This window comes from Quercus suber, unplaced genomic scaffold (assembly GCF_002906115.3).
Source record: "Quercus suber isolate HL8 unplaced genomic scaffold, Cork oak 2.0 scaffold_82, whole genome shotgun sequence".
In the NCBI taxonomy this organism is placed as follows: domain Eukaryota; kingdom Viridiplantae; phylum Streptophyta; class Magnoliopsida; order Fagales; family Fagaceae; genus Quercus; species Quercus suber.
This window is the reverse complement of record NW_027069547.1, coordinates 318,131-333,009: the sequence shown is the minus strand read 5'-3', so window position 1 is coordinate 333,009 and position 14,879 is coordinate 318,131. Positions and strand designations below refer to the sequence as shown.

The 14,879-nt window shown below is 29.6% G+C and overlaps 2 protein-coding genes across 3 annotated transcripts in view; both read right to left on the bottom strand.

Annotated features, from left to right (window-relative positions):
* The window catches only part of LOC112028507 (probable disease resistance protein At4g27220), an 89,608-nt gene that overhangs the window by 43,759 nt on the left and 30,970 nt on the right, over window positions 1–14,879 (bottom strand). The window lies entirely within an intron of this gene.
* On the bottom strand, window positions 10,862–13,296 carry LOC111997421 (uncharacterized). The gene is made up of 2 exons (XM_065773869.1): window positions 12,175–13,296; window positions 10,862–11,214 (listed from the first exon to the last, which is right to left on the bottom strand). The coding sequence occupies exons 1-2, from the start codon at window positions 12,802–12,804 to the stop codon at window positions 11,113–11,115; spliced, it is 732 nt and encodes a 243-aa protein (XP_065629941.1). The 5' UTR covers window positions 12,805–13,296; the 3' UTR covers window positions 10,862–11,112.

Below are 14,879 nucleotides of genomic sequence, written 5' to 3'. Positions count from 1 at the left end.
TTGTTTTAGATTTAGATATTTGAGTTAGATTTGGTTTTAATTATCATATTGGGTTTAAAATAAATTATCTATTGGGTATTTGTACTAGATTTGGTTTTGTTTTAAATAATTGGGTTAAATTAGTTTTTGATATTTGCCTACGGTGTTTAAAATTAGATTTGTAAATGAAGATATGTGTTGGGTGTTTAGTATGTGGTAAAAGTGTATTTACATATTATTAAAAAAATTATTTCTAATAAATGTAAATAAAAAGGTTCCCGCACATAGTGCGGGTTAAAAGCTAGTTTTTATAATTATCGAATTATCAAAAAAAGATTGAAGTTGAGTTTTTTTCTCTCTTCTCTCTTGCATAATTTACATATGTAAGTGGTTTAATTTCTTTTTTATATAAAAAAACAAGTATTGGTTTACTTAAGCCACAAGAATTATAAAAAATGGTTTAACTCTCATCCAAATGAAAAACTCTTACCTAAGATGAAATTTGTTCCGTACCAGCATGGTATTGGTGGAGTAGAATATATACCAATCAAGATGAAATTTGTTTCATGGAATTGCCCAACGAAACAATATAACCCCAAAGGTAACTTTAAGAGTTAAAAAAAAGAAAAGAAGAAGCTAACTTAGAGATTATTATATGCTAGGCTTGTACGAACAACAAAGTATGTACTCCAAAGATAACTCTAAGAGTAAAAAATATAAAATAAAATTAACTCAGAGGCTATTGCATGTATGACTTATATTTATTGGTGTGTGGGTTCCAGTTAACTCAAAAAATTGATTGGTGTCTTAGTTTGATGATAAAGAGCTATCATTAGGAGTGAAAGCCATAGGTTGTAACTCTCTAAAAAAATGTATATATTTACTAGTATGTAACCTGTATATATGCACGGGTATAATTATAAATAATCATAATTGTATGGTTCAAATTATAAATTTTTTCAAAAGAGATTCAAATTATACACATTATTAACTTATACTTTCTTTAAACAACACTCTTTTCTTTCCATCACCTCAGTCCAAGCAATTCTTCAAAATTCACGCAAACCCTTTTTACATTCTTTGACTTCATTGTTCTCAATTGGATTGTATTCAAATTCAATTCTTATGATCACAAAACAACAACAACAACAACACACAACACAAAAGGAAACAAAAAAGGAGACAAAAGCATAAGCAACAACCATGCTTGGGAATGGAGTTATTGTGATTTTATCTGAGACTTGCAACAAATGGGAAAGAGGTACACCATCCCCATCACACTATGCTCGGCTTTTACACAGTGGAGGAGGAGATACAACAACTAGGGTTGCTCGCATTATTGTACAACCATCAACAAAGCGCATCTATCACAGAAATTGGAGAGAGAAAAAAAGGAGACACAGAAATATTTAATAGGGAGAGAGATAATGAGGATGCTATTAATTAAGTAAGCATTTAATGATGTAAAGAATTATGATGTTTTCTTTTTGACTGTTAAATCTTTTGGAAATCTATGGCTTAAAAAGTGTAACTCTTGTGGAGTTACACCAGATGTAACTTAAACCCATTTGTTTCTCTCTCTATATATAGTTCAAGTTACACCTTGTATAACTCTAAGTAATATTACATCACTCAATATTTTTTAATTGGATATAAATTTTGACAAATCCACCGTTAGATTACATTATCTTTGTATATTCTCCATGCTTGCAAAATTTCAAGGTGTTCAAAGATTAATAGTCATGCTATCAATTAATTGTTTAAATTCAAGTTTTGTAGTTTAAAATAATGCATAAAAAATGAGTTTATGGATCGAATGATAAATAACATCCAATTGACATAAAAATTGGCATGAATGTTAAGTACATATAGAACATATAATTCAACGGTAGGATTTTTAAAATGTGAATTCTATAACAAGTTATTGGGTGGTGTAACATTACTCAGAGTTACACTAGGTGTAACTTGAACCCAACCCATATATATATATATATATACACACCCAAAAACCTACAAAAAGTCTACGCATTAGTCTCAACAAATTACCAAAAAAATTTAATATTGAGTTTTACTTTGCCAGAATGAGCTCTTCTCTCTCTGTGTGTGTCTCTCTCTCTCTCATTTTTTTATGTTATGTTCTCTCATACAATTTTTGACACATATTGATAAAGATATTTGCTCTCCATCATGATGTGTGGTTTTGAAATTTTGATAATAATTTTATAAAAGAGGAACACTAACATTTCTTGGAACCATAAAACTTGTTCACTTTTCGACAATTTGACTAGGAGTAATGAGAATATATAACAAAAAGGTACATTATTTTCACAACAATTGAGCTGTAGCTAAGGTCGATTAAAATAAAATATTATATTCAAATTCACCACTTAAAAATATTTAGCCTTTTTCTGTATTTTTAGATTTTCTATATCACTAGTATTTAAATATAGTAAAAAATAGTGTATTGAGTCTAATATGTGTGCATACAAAACATACTAGCTAAACTAGAAAAATAAAAAAATTTTGAGTTAGTTTACCTAAAAATTTGAGGAGACTTGTGAATACTATAAGTTAATACTGTGCATAAGCACATAGTATCTAAGTACTAAAAGATAAACCATAACATCAAATAAATAAATAAATATATTAAAAGAAAACAACGTGTCAATATCTATGTGTCTCCCCCTGTCAATATATCTCCTCCTATGCATGTGCACTGAAGTCCAAAAATTTCTCCCATTTTTTGTCATGAATGACAAAGGGATCAAGAAGAATAAGAACAAATACCAATTGGGGAATGAATGTATGAACAAACTTACGAGAAATGCAAAGTATGGGTGCATACAAACAACGTTTAAATAAGCACAAGTAAGCATGCAAGACACATGGACAAAATGAGAAAATTCCCACAAACCAATTTCTATAATAAAAAGGATGTTATGATGCATGAGTAATGTCCTAGACTCATACATAATACAATGTCAAAATTTGAGACTCATCGAAGTTCAAATGAAGATGAAAATTTCTTTGGACATTTCACCGAACACATGGTGTGCACTCCTATTTGAACACTCAAAGTATGAGGGATCACCTCCAAAAGTTGCTAGAAATACATGAGAATTACGCCTTAGGGGCCAAAAACCACTCAATTACGTCAAATCTCAATCAACCAAAGCAAAAGGATTGATAGAAAAAAAGTTTTTTGCCCAAAAACTCCAATATTCCCAATTTTGAACTTCAACTCTCTAAAATGAAACTCATGAATTAAAAATGAGAATGAGAAATCAAAAATACCTTAAAGATAGATGTTAGAAATGTGATATGAGTGATTCGAGCCCAAAAATTTCAAGTTTGGGAGGTTAGGGACAAGAGAGAGTCAAGAGCGAGAAATTAGAATGAAATAGAAACCGTTTTGAAAAACTTCCTTAAAACCTTTATGCTTGTAAGCATAGTTTTTAAAATCATACCAGACTGTCCAATCTAATTGGGTTAATTGGAATCTAGCCAAGCCCAGATCAATTTTTTAATTAGGAAAATTGGTCAACTTTAAATTAAAGTCTTGAAGCATTTGAATTTTTGGTATAACTAGTGAATTGTTGAATTGGTCATGGTTCAGTTGATTCAAGGGATGCCATTTTTTAATGAAAAATTCCAAAGAAGGGAGAGATGAGGGTTTTAACTTTAAGGTTTTAACCTCTGACCCCCAACTCTTGCAAAAAAATTTTTTTTTTTTTTGAGAAACAAACTAACTATTAAACACACACACACACACACACACACACACACTTAATTACACTCTCTGACCAAGCTAAAACACGTTACTTAACCCAAAGTATCAACTCTTGCAAACTAAATGATAAGCACACTAACTATTAGGTAGCTATTATTGTAATGTCTTCTCTTGATTTTATATTATATTTTTATTTTTACTTTAGATATTAATAGTTTTTATTTTTGTTATTTCTTCTCCCTCTATTTTCTTGGATTAAAAGATAGAAAATTTCGCAATCTATTATTATTTGTTAAATTTAAAAGTATTTCAAGAATTATGTTTTTATACGTGAATGTGAAATTTATCAATTTATGTTGAAAATGGTTTTATTTTAAATCTGAAAGATTAGTAAAGAAAATGGTTTTATGAACCTTGTGGGAATAAAAGCCCGTATTTATATGTTGGGCCTTGGACCCTATTAGGAAATATGAATCCGTCCGAGGAGGAGTAAATGATTGGGGAGGGCCTTAGACTGAGGAACCACGCAAGGAAATAGTAGAGAGATACAATCCGAGGATCCTGTCCTTCTCGGATATGAAGAATATCGGTCAAACTAGTACCTAGGTGGTTTAGGGGATCTCCCTAGAAGTTCCAATGATAAGGATGAACTTCAGGTGTGCATAAAGATGATAAGAGTGGAGAAATATCTTAAGGAAAAGCTGCTACCACCGTATTAAATGCCCTGCAGCAACTTTTCTGACCACATTTATATGGAGAAGACCCCTGAATAGGTCTCAGCTACCACCACTCGTGGAAGACCCAAAAAGATGCCCGATGGGACATATACTCAAGTGAACGCTTGAATGAAGGACAAGTGGACAACCAAGATATTCTAAAAGAAAACTATATAAATGTAAGAGATCTCCCATTAGAGGGGATTAGAATCAAGAAAGAGAAAGAAATTAAGAAGGAAGATTTACTGTGGCTCTAAGAATTGTATTGGCCTTTCAAACAATAATTTATCTCTTCGGACATCAGTTTATTCAAATTTCAAGTGTGTTGTAGTACTTGTTCATCCTTTAGAACCATAACTAAACGTTGTTTAATACACTATCAATCTAGCTCTTTCACCCACTCTCTACAAATTCATTGTTTTGGGCTTGCTAGGCTCATATTCCATATCTCGTGGGCTTGGGCTACAAATCTTAACCTTACAAACCTAATTTATGTTTTTTTTACTAACTTTTTGCTAATTTTTACAAATTTATTACCTTTATTTGTATTTTAAATAATTATAAAATCACAGTTCGACCTTATTTATAAGCCATTAACCCCTCCTTTTCAATTCTTTGAACTGTTTGTTTTTTAAAGCATTGCTTGTATGTTCATTTTCTTGTACTCGTGTTATCATTTATTCAAGTATTCAAGTAGATTGATGCAATATTTATTTATTTTTATTGAAGTTTTATATAATTTACTATTTACTTTAAATCAATTTATCGTTAGAATAATCATTTAGGTTTGAATCCTTCATTTCCTACAATTTACTTTACTTTGAGATGATCTTCTTTGGATTAATTTACTGTGCATTAGTTTACTTCGAGATAACTTAGGCAAATTAGGTTCATAACTTAGTCATTTAGGAACTTTGACAATTAGGATTTTCTCATTCTAATAATCTCATGTGAACTCATGCATTTCTAAACAAGTCCAATTAAGTTAAAATTTTCTAAACCCTATGTCTTAGTTTTCGAAGTTAGATATTCACTTCAAGTAACTTGAAAGTATAATCAAGGGACCAAGGTTAATTAAAAATTGATTTTTACTCAAACACACTCACATTGTAAGTAATTTATGGTCACCGAGGGATTTCCTCCATAATTTGGTCTACCTTCACAATTGAAATTTATTATTATTTTCTGATCAAAACTCTGCTCATCTCAATATTCCAAAAATCTATATTATATAAATACAAATGAATTTTCAATTTACAGTATCTTGGATTTGTCAAAAAAAAAAATAGAAAAAACACTCAATAAGGACAAGGTCCCCAGTTGGCTTTTAATTTAATGACACAATCCTAGGAGGGAGGCCAAGTTAGATGAGATCCCTGATGTCACACGATAGATCTCAATGCCTTCCTTAGATTGGGGTCCCAGTTGTTCATCGTAAGCAAAAACGAACCAAGATAAACTTTATTCGTATGACCAATGTGGCTCCTTATAGGAAATGAATTTGATTAAAAAAATTTGTGGAATATTAATTTGAATTTTTAAGAAATTATATTTGAATTAAATTTGTAACTTTTTTATTCAACTTTTAGCAAACATGGCTATTTTGTAGATGCCACTTGTTCATTGAGTTGTAACACCCGCAACGGTGCTGATATGGTAGAACTTTTGCAATAGACACTTTCATGTTTTGGACAATTTTTTTTTTCTCTTAAATTGGTTTTGAAGAATCAGTGGCAAAACATGACCATTTCAATCTCTGAATGGGTTCCAATTGCGAGAACACTTTAAGGAGATTTGAATTTGTAATTCATAAAACATATAGGGACCAAGAGAGTAAATTTTGTGTCATTTTGGTTTGGCCAAAGAAATGAAATATTTTGATACTGGTGTACCATTTTGAGGTTAGATATATGAGTAGTGATATAAATTTTACGACATTGAGCTAACAAACTAGTGTGTTACCAATCACAAAGTGACAGTTCAAATATTTATTTTATGAAGTTATTGAAGCCAACCAATCACATTCATTGTCATATCAGTTTATAAATATTATGTAGTAAAACTTGTAGTACCTTTATCATTTTCCTATACAAAGAAGCTTGAGTATTATCCTATGTACATTAATCCAATGTAATCATTCTATTATATCGGCAGAAACATCAATACTGCCCAAAATACCCAAAATATCTACAATACGGCCAATACAACATGGCACAATTCTACATTTTGTCTGGTACATTTTAAAAAAATACCAGTATCAATTTAATGACTGATATGGTATATATTGCTAGTACGGCTAGTATTGACTTTCTTGATAGGAACACCATTGAATCCAAAAGTTTAAGTTTATGAGTTTGGCCTAATTATGTTCTACTAACAACTCATATCTTTTTCTTTTTTTTTTTTTTTTTTTTTTTTTGGGGNCTTTTTTTTTTTTTTTTCTTTTGGGGAAGAAACAACTCATTATCTAACATGAAACTTCACTATTTAACCAACTACACGCATTACATGTGAATATTATAACACACCTTTAGCAGTAACACATCATATTAACATTAAATAAGGTCTATCATAAGCAGAATAGTATACAATTCATAAATAAGGTCTATCATTACTATTGACCAACCATACCACTTACATGTGAATATGACTCCAACTATAACAGTGTCACAATTGGTGAAAATTAGTCTATCATAGGTTAATTGTTTACAAATTCATGGTTACAAATACGGAAGAGTAGTAAGTAGTCTAGAATTACAACAAAGTTATGTAGTGTAACAATCACATAGGTTTTTAAAATAATAATATATTGTAATAATCACATAGGTTTCAAAAAATAAATCAGTAAAACAACACTCAGAAATAAAACAATCAATAAAAGGGAAGATCCATCTTCTTTTGAGTTGCTCCCTAGTCATCATTCTCCATCACATTGTGGTGTGTCAACTTCACTAGTAGTTTCTCTCTAAGTCATCAATTAGCGTCATGTTCACTCTCCCCACCTTCACTAGCATCAGTCTACAATAAAAGTATTTTGAAATTAAAAAAAAAAAGATGCAAAGTAATCCAAAACAACATGATATGAAAGAGCACGATGTTAACATATTATGAACAATGTTCGATCTCATCCACAAATATGCAGATCAATCTAAAACAAACCAAAAGCAACAAGATCCAAAATCACAAAAACAATGTCAAAAAAAAAAAAAAAAAAAAAAAAAAAAAAAAAAAAGGCTTTACAATTGCCTTTTATGAGGTTTCTTATTTTGAAATCATTGTATAATATTTTTATTATTAATCCTATAAGTTACATCTCTTTCAATGTACATAGCCAAATAATCATTTATCCATTAATCTTCCATTTGATTGATTTAATTCAAATTTGCTAAGATCTAAATGGGTTTTTTCTAAGGTTTTTAATTAACAAATTTCTACTTTTGTTGTTGAGGTTATTAATTTTTATTTTATTTTTCCAAAGTTTAGCTCAAATTGGTTTGTTATTGAGTTTTGTTATTTTATTTTTTAAAGGCCAAGATATTGATAACATGATCATATTCAAATTTATTTTAGTTGGACTTAAAAAATATTTAAGATCATGGTGTTCAAAAGAGATGAATAGATGAAACTTTTATAGGGCCATAGAGGTAAGCTTGATACCAATTTAAAATGAATACCCGGACTACTATTGTTACTAAGATACTTATAAATTAAAAGGTTCTCTAAAGGCCCAAATAATTGTTTTTTTTTTTTCTTTTGTGTTAAGTAATTTGAAGAAGGCAATATGCATGAATGAAGGCCCAAAAGGCCCACATTTGTGTTTTAATGTGGGTGCAATTGAATGACATATGCTTGAATAGAAAATTTTGATGCTTTCTAATTAAACCAGTGCCAAACGAAACCTAAATAACAATCGTTAATAACTTTATACATTTTGGATTCAGCTAGCTGAGATATCAACAAGATGACATACGGCAGTGGAACTAAATTAATTTGCAGCCACTTCCGATTTTAAAAAAATAAAAATAAAAATAATAAGGAACTACGGCATGAAAGCATGGCAACGTACCTTTTCAGCGAACTTTTGGTCGCAAGTCTCCAATTTAGCCTCCCAATACTCTTTTATTCTAGCGTTAAGAAAATCAACATCTCCATCCCCCTCCTCTTTGATTATATCCTTTTCTTCCATCCTAAACTCTATTAGCTTTGGCGTGCTTAAGACTCCACTACAGAAAATCTTCAATTTAGGACAGTTGGAAACAAATACGTAATTTATGTTTTTTTACTAACTTTTGCTAATTTTTTCAAATTTATTACCTTTATTTATATTTTAAATAATTATAAAATCACAGTTCGACCTTATTTATAAGCCTTGAACCCCCCCCCCCCCCTTTTCAATTCTTTGAACTGTTTGTTTTTTAAAGCATTGCTTGTATGTTCATTTTCTTGTACTCATGTTATCATTTATTCAAGTATTCAAGTAGATTGATGCAATATTTAGTTTTTTTATTGAAGTTTTGTATAATTTACTATTTACTTTAAATCAATTTATCGTTAGAATAATCATTTAGGTTTGAATCCTTTACATTTCCTACAATTTACTTTACTTTGAGATGATCTTCTTTGGATTAATTTACTATGCATTAGTTTACTTCGAGATAACTTAGGCAAATTAGGTTCATAACTTAGTCATTTAGGAACTTTGACAATTAGGATTTTCTCAATAATCTCATGTGAACTCATGCATTTCTAAACAAGTCCTATTAAGTTAAAATTTTCTAAACCCTATGTCTTAGTTTTCGAAGTTAGATATTCACTTCAAGTAACTTGAAAGTATAATCAAGGGACCAAGGTTAATTAAAATTTGATTTTTACTCAAACACACTCACATTGTAAGTAATTTATGGTCACCAAGGGATTTCCTCCGTAATTTGGTCTACCTTCACAATTGAAATTTATTATTATTTTCTGATCAAAACTCTACTCATCTCAATATTCCAAAAATCTAAATTATATAAATACAAATGAATTTTCAATTTACAGTATCTTGGATTTGTCAAAAAAATTAAAAAAAAAAACACTCAATAAGGACAAGGTCCCCATTTGGCTTTTAATTTCATGACAATCCTAGGAGGGAGGCCAAGTTAGATGAGATCTTTGATGTCACACGATAGATCTCAATGCCTTCCTTAAATTGGGGTCCCAATTGTTCATCGTAAGCAAAAACGAACCAAGATAAACTTTATTCGTATGACCAATGTGGCTCCTTATAGGAAATGAATTTGATTAAAAAAATTTGTGGAATATTAATTTGAATTTTTAAGAAATCATATTTAAATTAAATTTTTAACTTTTTTATTCAACTTTTAGCAAACATGGCTATTTTGTAGATGTCACTTGTTCATTGAGTTGTAACACCTGCAAGGGTGCTGATATGGTAGAACTGTTGCGATAGATACTTTCATGTTTTGGACAATTTTTTTTTTCTCTTAAATTGGTTTTGAAGAATCAGTGGCAAAACATGACCATTTGCAATCTCTGAATGGGTTCCAATTGCGAGAACACTTTGAGGAGATTTGAATTCGTAATTCATATAACATATAGGGACCAAGAGAGTAAATTTCGTGTCATTTTGGTTTGGCCAAAGAAATGAAATATTTTGATACTGGTGTACCATTTTGGGGTTAGATATATGAGTAGTCATATAAATTTTACGACATTGAGCTAACAAACTAGTGTGTTACCAATCACAAAGTGACAATTCAAATATTTATTTTATGAAGTGATTGAAGCCAACCAATCACATTCATTGCCATATCAGTTTGTAAATATTATGTAGTAAAACTTGTAGTACCTTTATCATTTTCCTATACAAAGAAGCCTAAGTATTATCCTATGTACATTAATCCAATGTAATCATTTTATTATATCGGCTAAAACATCAATGCTACCCAAAATACCCAAAAAAATCTACAATACGACCAATACAACATGGCACAATTCTACATTTTGTCTAGTACATTTAAAAAAAAAAATACTAGTATCAATTTAATGACCGATATGGTATATATCGCTAGTATGGCTGGTATTGACTTTCTTGATAGGAACACCATTGAATCCAAAAGTTTAAGTTTATGAGTTTGGCCTAATTATGTTCTACTAACAACTCATATCTTTGTTTTCTTTTCTTTTTCTTTTTTTTTCTTTTTTTTGGAGAAGAAACAACTCATTATCTAATATGAAACTTTAATATTTAACCAACTACACCGCTTACATGTGAATATTATAACACACCTTTAGCAGTAACACATCATATTAACATTAAAGAAGGTCTATCATAAGTGAATAGTATACAAATTCATAAACAAGGTCTATCATAACTATTGACCAACCATACCACTTACATGTGAATATGACTCCAACTATAATAGTGTCACAATTGGTGAAAGTTAGTCCATCGTAGGTTAATAGTTTACAAATTCATGCTTACAAATACGGAAGGAGTAGTAAGTAGTCTAGAATTACAACAAAGTTATATAGTGTAACAATCACATAAGTTTCTAAAATAAATAATATATTGTAATAATCACATAGGTTTCAAAAATAAATAAATCACATAAAGACAACACTCAAAAATAAAACAATCAATAAAAGGGAAGATCCATCTTCTTTTGAGTTGCTCCCTAGTCATCATTCTCCATCACATTGTCTGTCCCCAACTTCACTAGTAGTTTCTCTCGCTAAGTCATCATTAGCGTCATGTTCACTCTCCCCACCTTCACCAGCATCAATCTACAATAAAAGTATTTTGAAAAAAAAGATACAAAGTAATCCAAAAACAACATGATATGAAAGAGCACGATGTTAACATATTATGAACAATGTTCCGATCTCATCCACCAAATATGCAGATCAACTAAAACCAAAAGCGACAAGATCCAGCAATCACAAAAACCAATGTCAGCTTTATTCAAATTAGATTTCTCACATTCCACACCATTGTAAGATACTACATTTCAAATAACAACAATAATTACAACACCAATATGGGAGTTTATCTTCTTTTTTTTTTTTTAATTACATAATTTGGCAGCTCCATAATTATTTTCTAGGAGTTAATAAGAAACATAAATGATACAAAATCTAAAACAAAAGAGAACTTGAATATATCACATCGCAAAAAAAAAAAAAAAAAATGTTTTACAATTGCCTTTTATGAGGTTTCTTATTTTGAAATTATTGTATAATATTTTTATTATTAATCCTGCAAGTTACATCTCTTTCAATGTACATAACCAAACAATCATTTATCCATTAATCTTTCATTTGATTGATTTAATTCAAATTTGCTAAGATCTAAATGGGTTTTTTCTAAAGTTTTTAATTAACAAATTTCTACTTTTGTTGTTGAGGTTATTAATTTTTATTTTATTTTTCCAAATTTTAGCCCAAAAGGCCCACATTTGTGTATGCATGAATGAAGGCCCAAAAGGCCCACATTTGTGTTTTAATTAATGTGGGTGCAATTGAATGACATCTGCTTGAATAGAAAATTTTGATGCTTTTTAATTAAACCAGTGCCAAACGAAACCTAAATAACAATCGTTAATAACTTTATACATTTTGGATTCAGCTAGCTGAGATATCAACATGATGACATACGGCAGTGGAACTAAATTAATTTGCAGCCACTTACGATTTTAAAAAAATAAAAATAATAAGGAACTACGGCATGAAAGCATGGCAACGTACCTTTTCAGCGAACTTTTGGTCGCAAGTCTCCAATTTACCCTCCCAATACTCTTTTATTCTAGCGTTAAGATCAACATCTCCATCCCCCTCCTTTTTGAATGCCATCCACCTTACTTCCATCAAAACCCTTGTTAGCTTTGGCGTGCTTAAGACTCCACTATAGAAAATCTTCAATTTAGGACAGCCGGCAATAATTACTTCATCCAATGATGGGAATTTGATGGTGCGATTCCCCAAATGGAAGGCTGTGAGACTCGGCGCATTATAAAATCTCAAATTTGTCAAATTATTGAAAGCGATCTCATCTCCTGCTTCTGCTTCACTTCCCTCATTTGCAACTATTTCTGTCATTCTTTTGCAATTCCCAATTACAATGAATTGGAGTTGCGCGAGAGTTCTGGCTGTTGAGGGAGTTAATAAACTAATCAATACATCAGATTTGTATACTTCCAATTTCTTTAAGGAGTGGAAAAATGTGGATGAGAACGGCACAATATTCTTTAATCTGCAAAAATCTGATATTCCTGCTCTTGGAGCCTCTACATTTGGAATTTCACCATTTCCGTACAACCTCAGCTCTTTTAGGTTGCAACAGAATTCTTCTGACGGTCCCCCACATGTCTCATTCATGACATCGCCCTCATCCAATCTCAAGTATTCCAAGTTAGGGAATTTATCCTGGGAAATAAAGAGATTAATATCCTCTAAAACAATTAGTTTGGGATTATAATATATTGCAACAAATTTGAACAGGGACTATATGTATCTAAATCATCTAGACATCTAAATCCATGGCATGCACTAATTTAAATTGAATAAATTCAAGTAATATGGTTCCTAACAAGCTCGCTCAAGTACAAAAAAAGTATCAGCACATTAATTGAAAAATTAAAAAGAATGAAATAGTCCAAGCAACATAGATAAAAGTACCGATTCAAGGAAAATTATTTAATACTTTGGAGCTTCCTTTTCCATGAATGAATTGAGTTTCACAGGAGGTAGCAACTCATGGTAAAGAGAAAATTCTTGTTAGAGCTAATACCTAACTGTCTTTTAACATATTCATAACTGCATATCTAATTAACTATTTTGTGTAATCAATATTTAACCGTTCAACTAAAAACCAATTCTTATTATTATACTTTCATTTTTTTTTTTTTTTTTTTGGCCAAGTAATTACACTTTTGGTTAACATTAGTTAATTGCATGGAAAAAAAATATACTTGAGCTAGCTTTGAGCTTTAACAAAGCAGTATTAATTGATATCTACTTACCATCATTCTTAATAACAAAAAAAGAGTGGGGTGATTTGAACCCTTATCGTCATTGTTAGAGACATCAACAAGTTACAATTGAATTGCAGCAAATTTGCGAGGCTATTTTCCACTTATTATCATTCTAATCTTATTCATATTGAAATTTAGATGTGAAGAAGAACACAAGAAAGTTAACCATTCTAATTTTTAACTTAATAAAAATAGTAGACATAATTTTGGATGTCAACATATAAAGAAAAAAAAAGAGTGTACGTGTGGGAATGAGAAGAAGAACAGTCTAAATGTTTTAGTTCATTTGGCGAGCGATGAAAAGTCAGTTTTCTGAAAATTTTGATGGCCCACACATGTAAATAAAAATAAATAAACTTTTTCCATAGTTTTTTATAGTACTTTTCTAAGCAAATAAGAAATCATCAAAATGCATCTAAATTCACTCATAACCAAACTATAAGGCTTGCATTATTAAATAGGAAAATTTCAAATTTTAAAATAAATTTGAAATTTTTATGATTAGTTTTGTGATAATTGTTTTTTTTTTTAATTTTTTTTTTTTATCATTATGTCAAGACATTTGCGAATTTCTTCTTGGTCTAAGCAAAATTGAAACCTAGTTTGTAAGTAAAACTTATGTTTTTTTTTTTTTTTTAGAAACAAATTGAACTTAATAGATGTTCAATATTTCTATAAGTCCAAAGATTAAAAACCATATATTTCAAGAAAAGTGAAAATTGACATTACAATAGATATGGTCCTTAATCGCCATAAAAATTTAAGCATATGAGCAAACAAATTTCAGGGAAAAAAATTACTCTAACCAAAAATGTTTAATCTATTATGCATAAAAAAATTATAAATAAATGAAAATTTTCACAAACTATATTGTCAAAATAAAACTCTCTCGTGAGTATGCATTAGCTAACCAACTCATATTAAATTTGGTAATTATATTCTGACAAGTAAAATTTAATAGCTTCTCTATATCAAACATAAATAAATAAAAAATCCAAATTAGTTTTTTTATTATTATAAATAGAGAATGCTTATATATATATATATATATATAAAGTTGAGAGAAAATCCAATTAAATTTCAAATTGGATTGTACTAAGTGTAAGAATTGAATTTCAATTAGAGTTTAATTTTGCATCAAATGTACTAACTAATCAAAGTTTTTAATTTTTGTGCCAAATAAGTTAATTTAGTGTAAAAAACAAAGATTCCAATATAAATAAACCATAAAGAGCCTAATCATATATTTAACTTTAAATATAAAATTAAAGGAAGAGAGAGTTTGAATGATTTTATATTTATGAGCTTTTTTTTTTTTTTTTTTGTATAACTAAAAACAATTCATATTTATAAGTCATTTATGTAATATACCATGACTATGTACGATTCATTATATATATATATATATATATTAACAAT

Coding starts and splice junctions, on each gene's coding strand:
- LOC111997421 (XM_065773869.1), bottom strand. CDS start 12,804: ATGAATGAGACATGTGGGGGACCGTCAGAAGAATTCTGTTGCAACCTA. Junction 11,215..12,174: donor ACCAAAAGTTCGCTGAAAAG/GTACGTTGCCAT, acceptor CTTTTATTGTAG/ATTGATGCTGGTGAAGGTGG.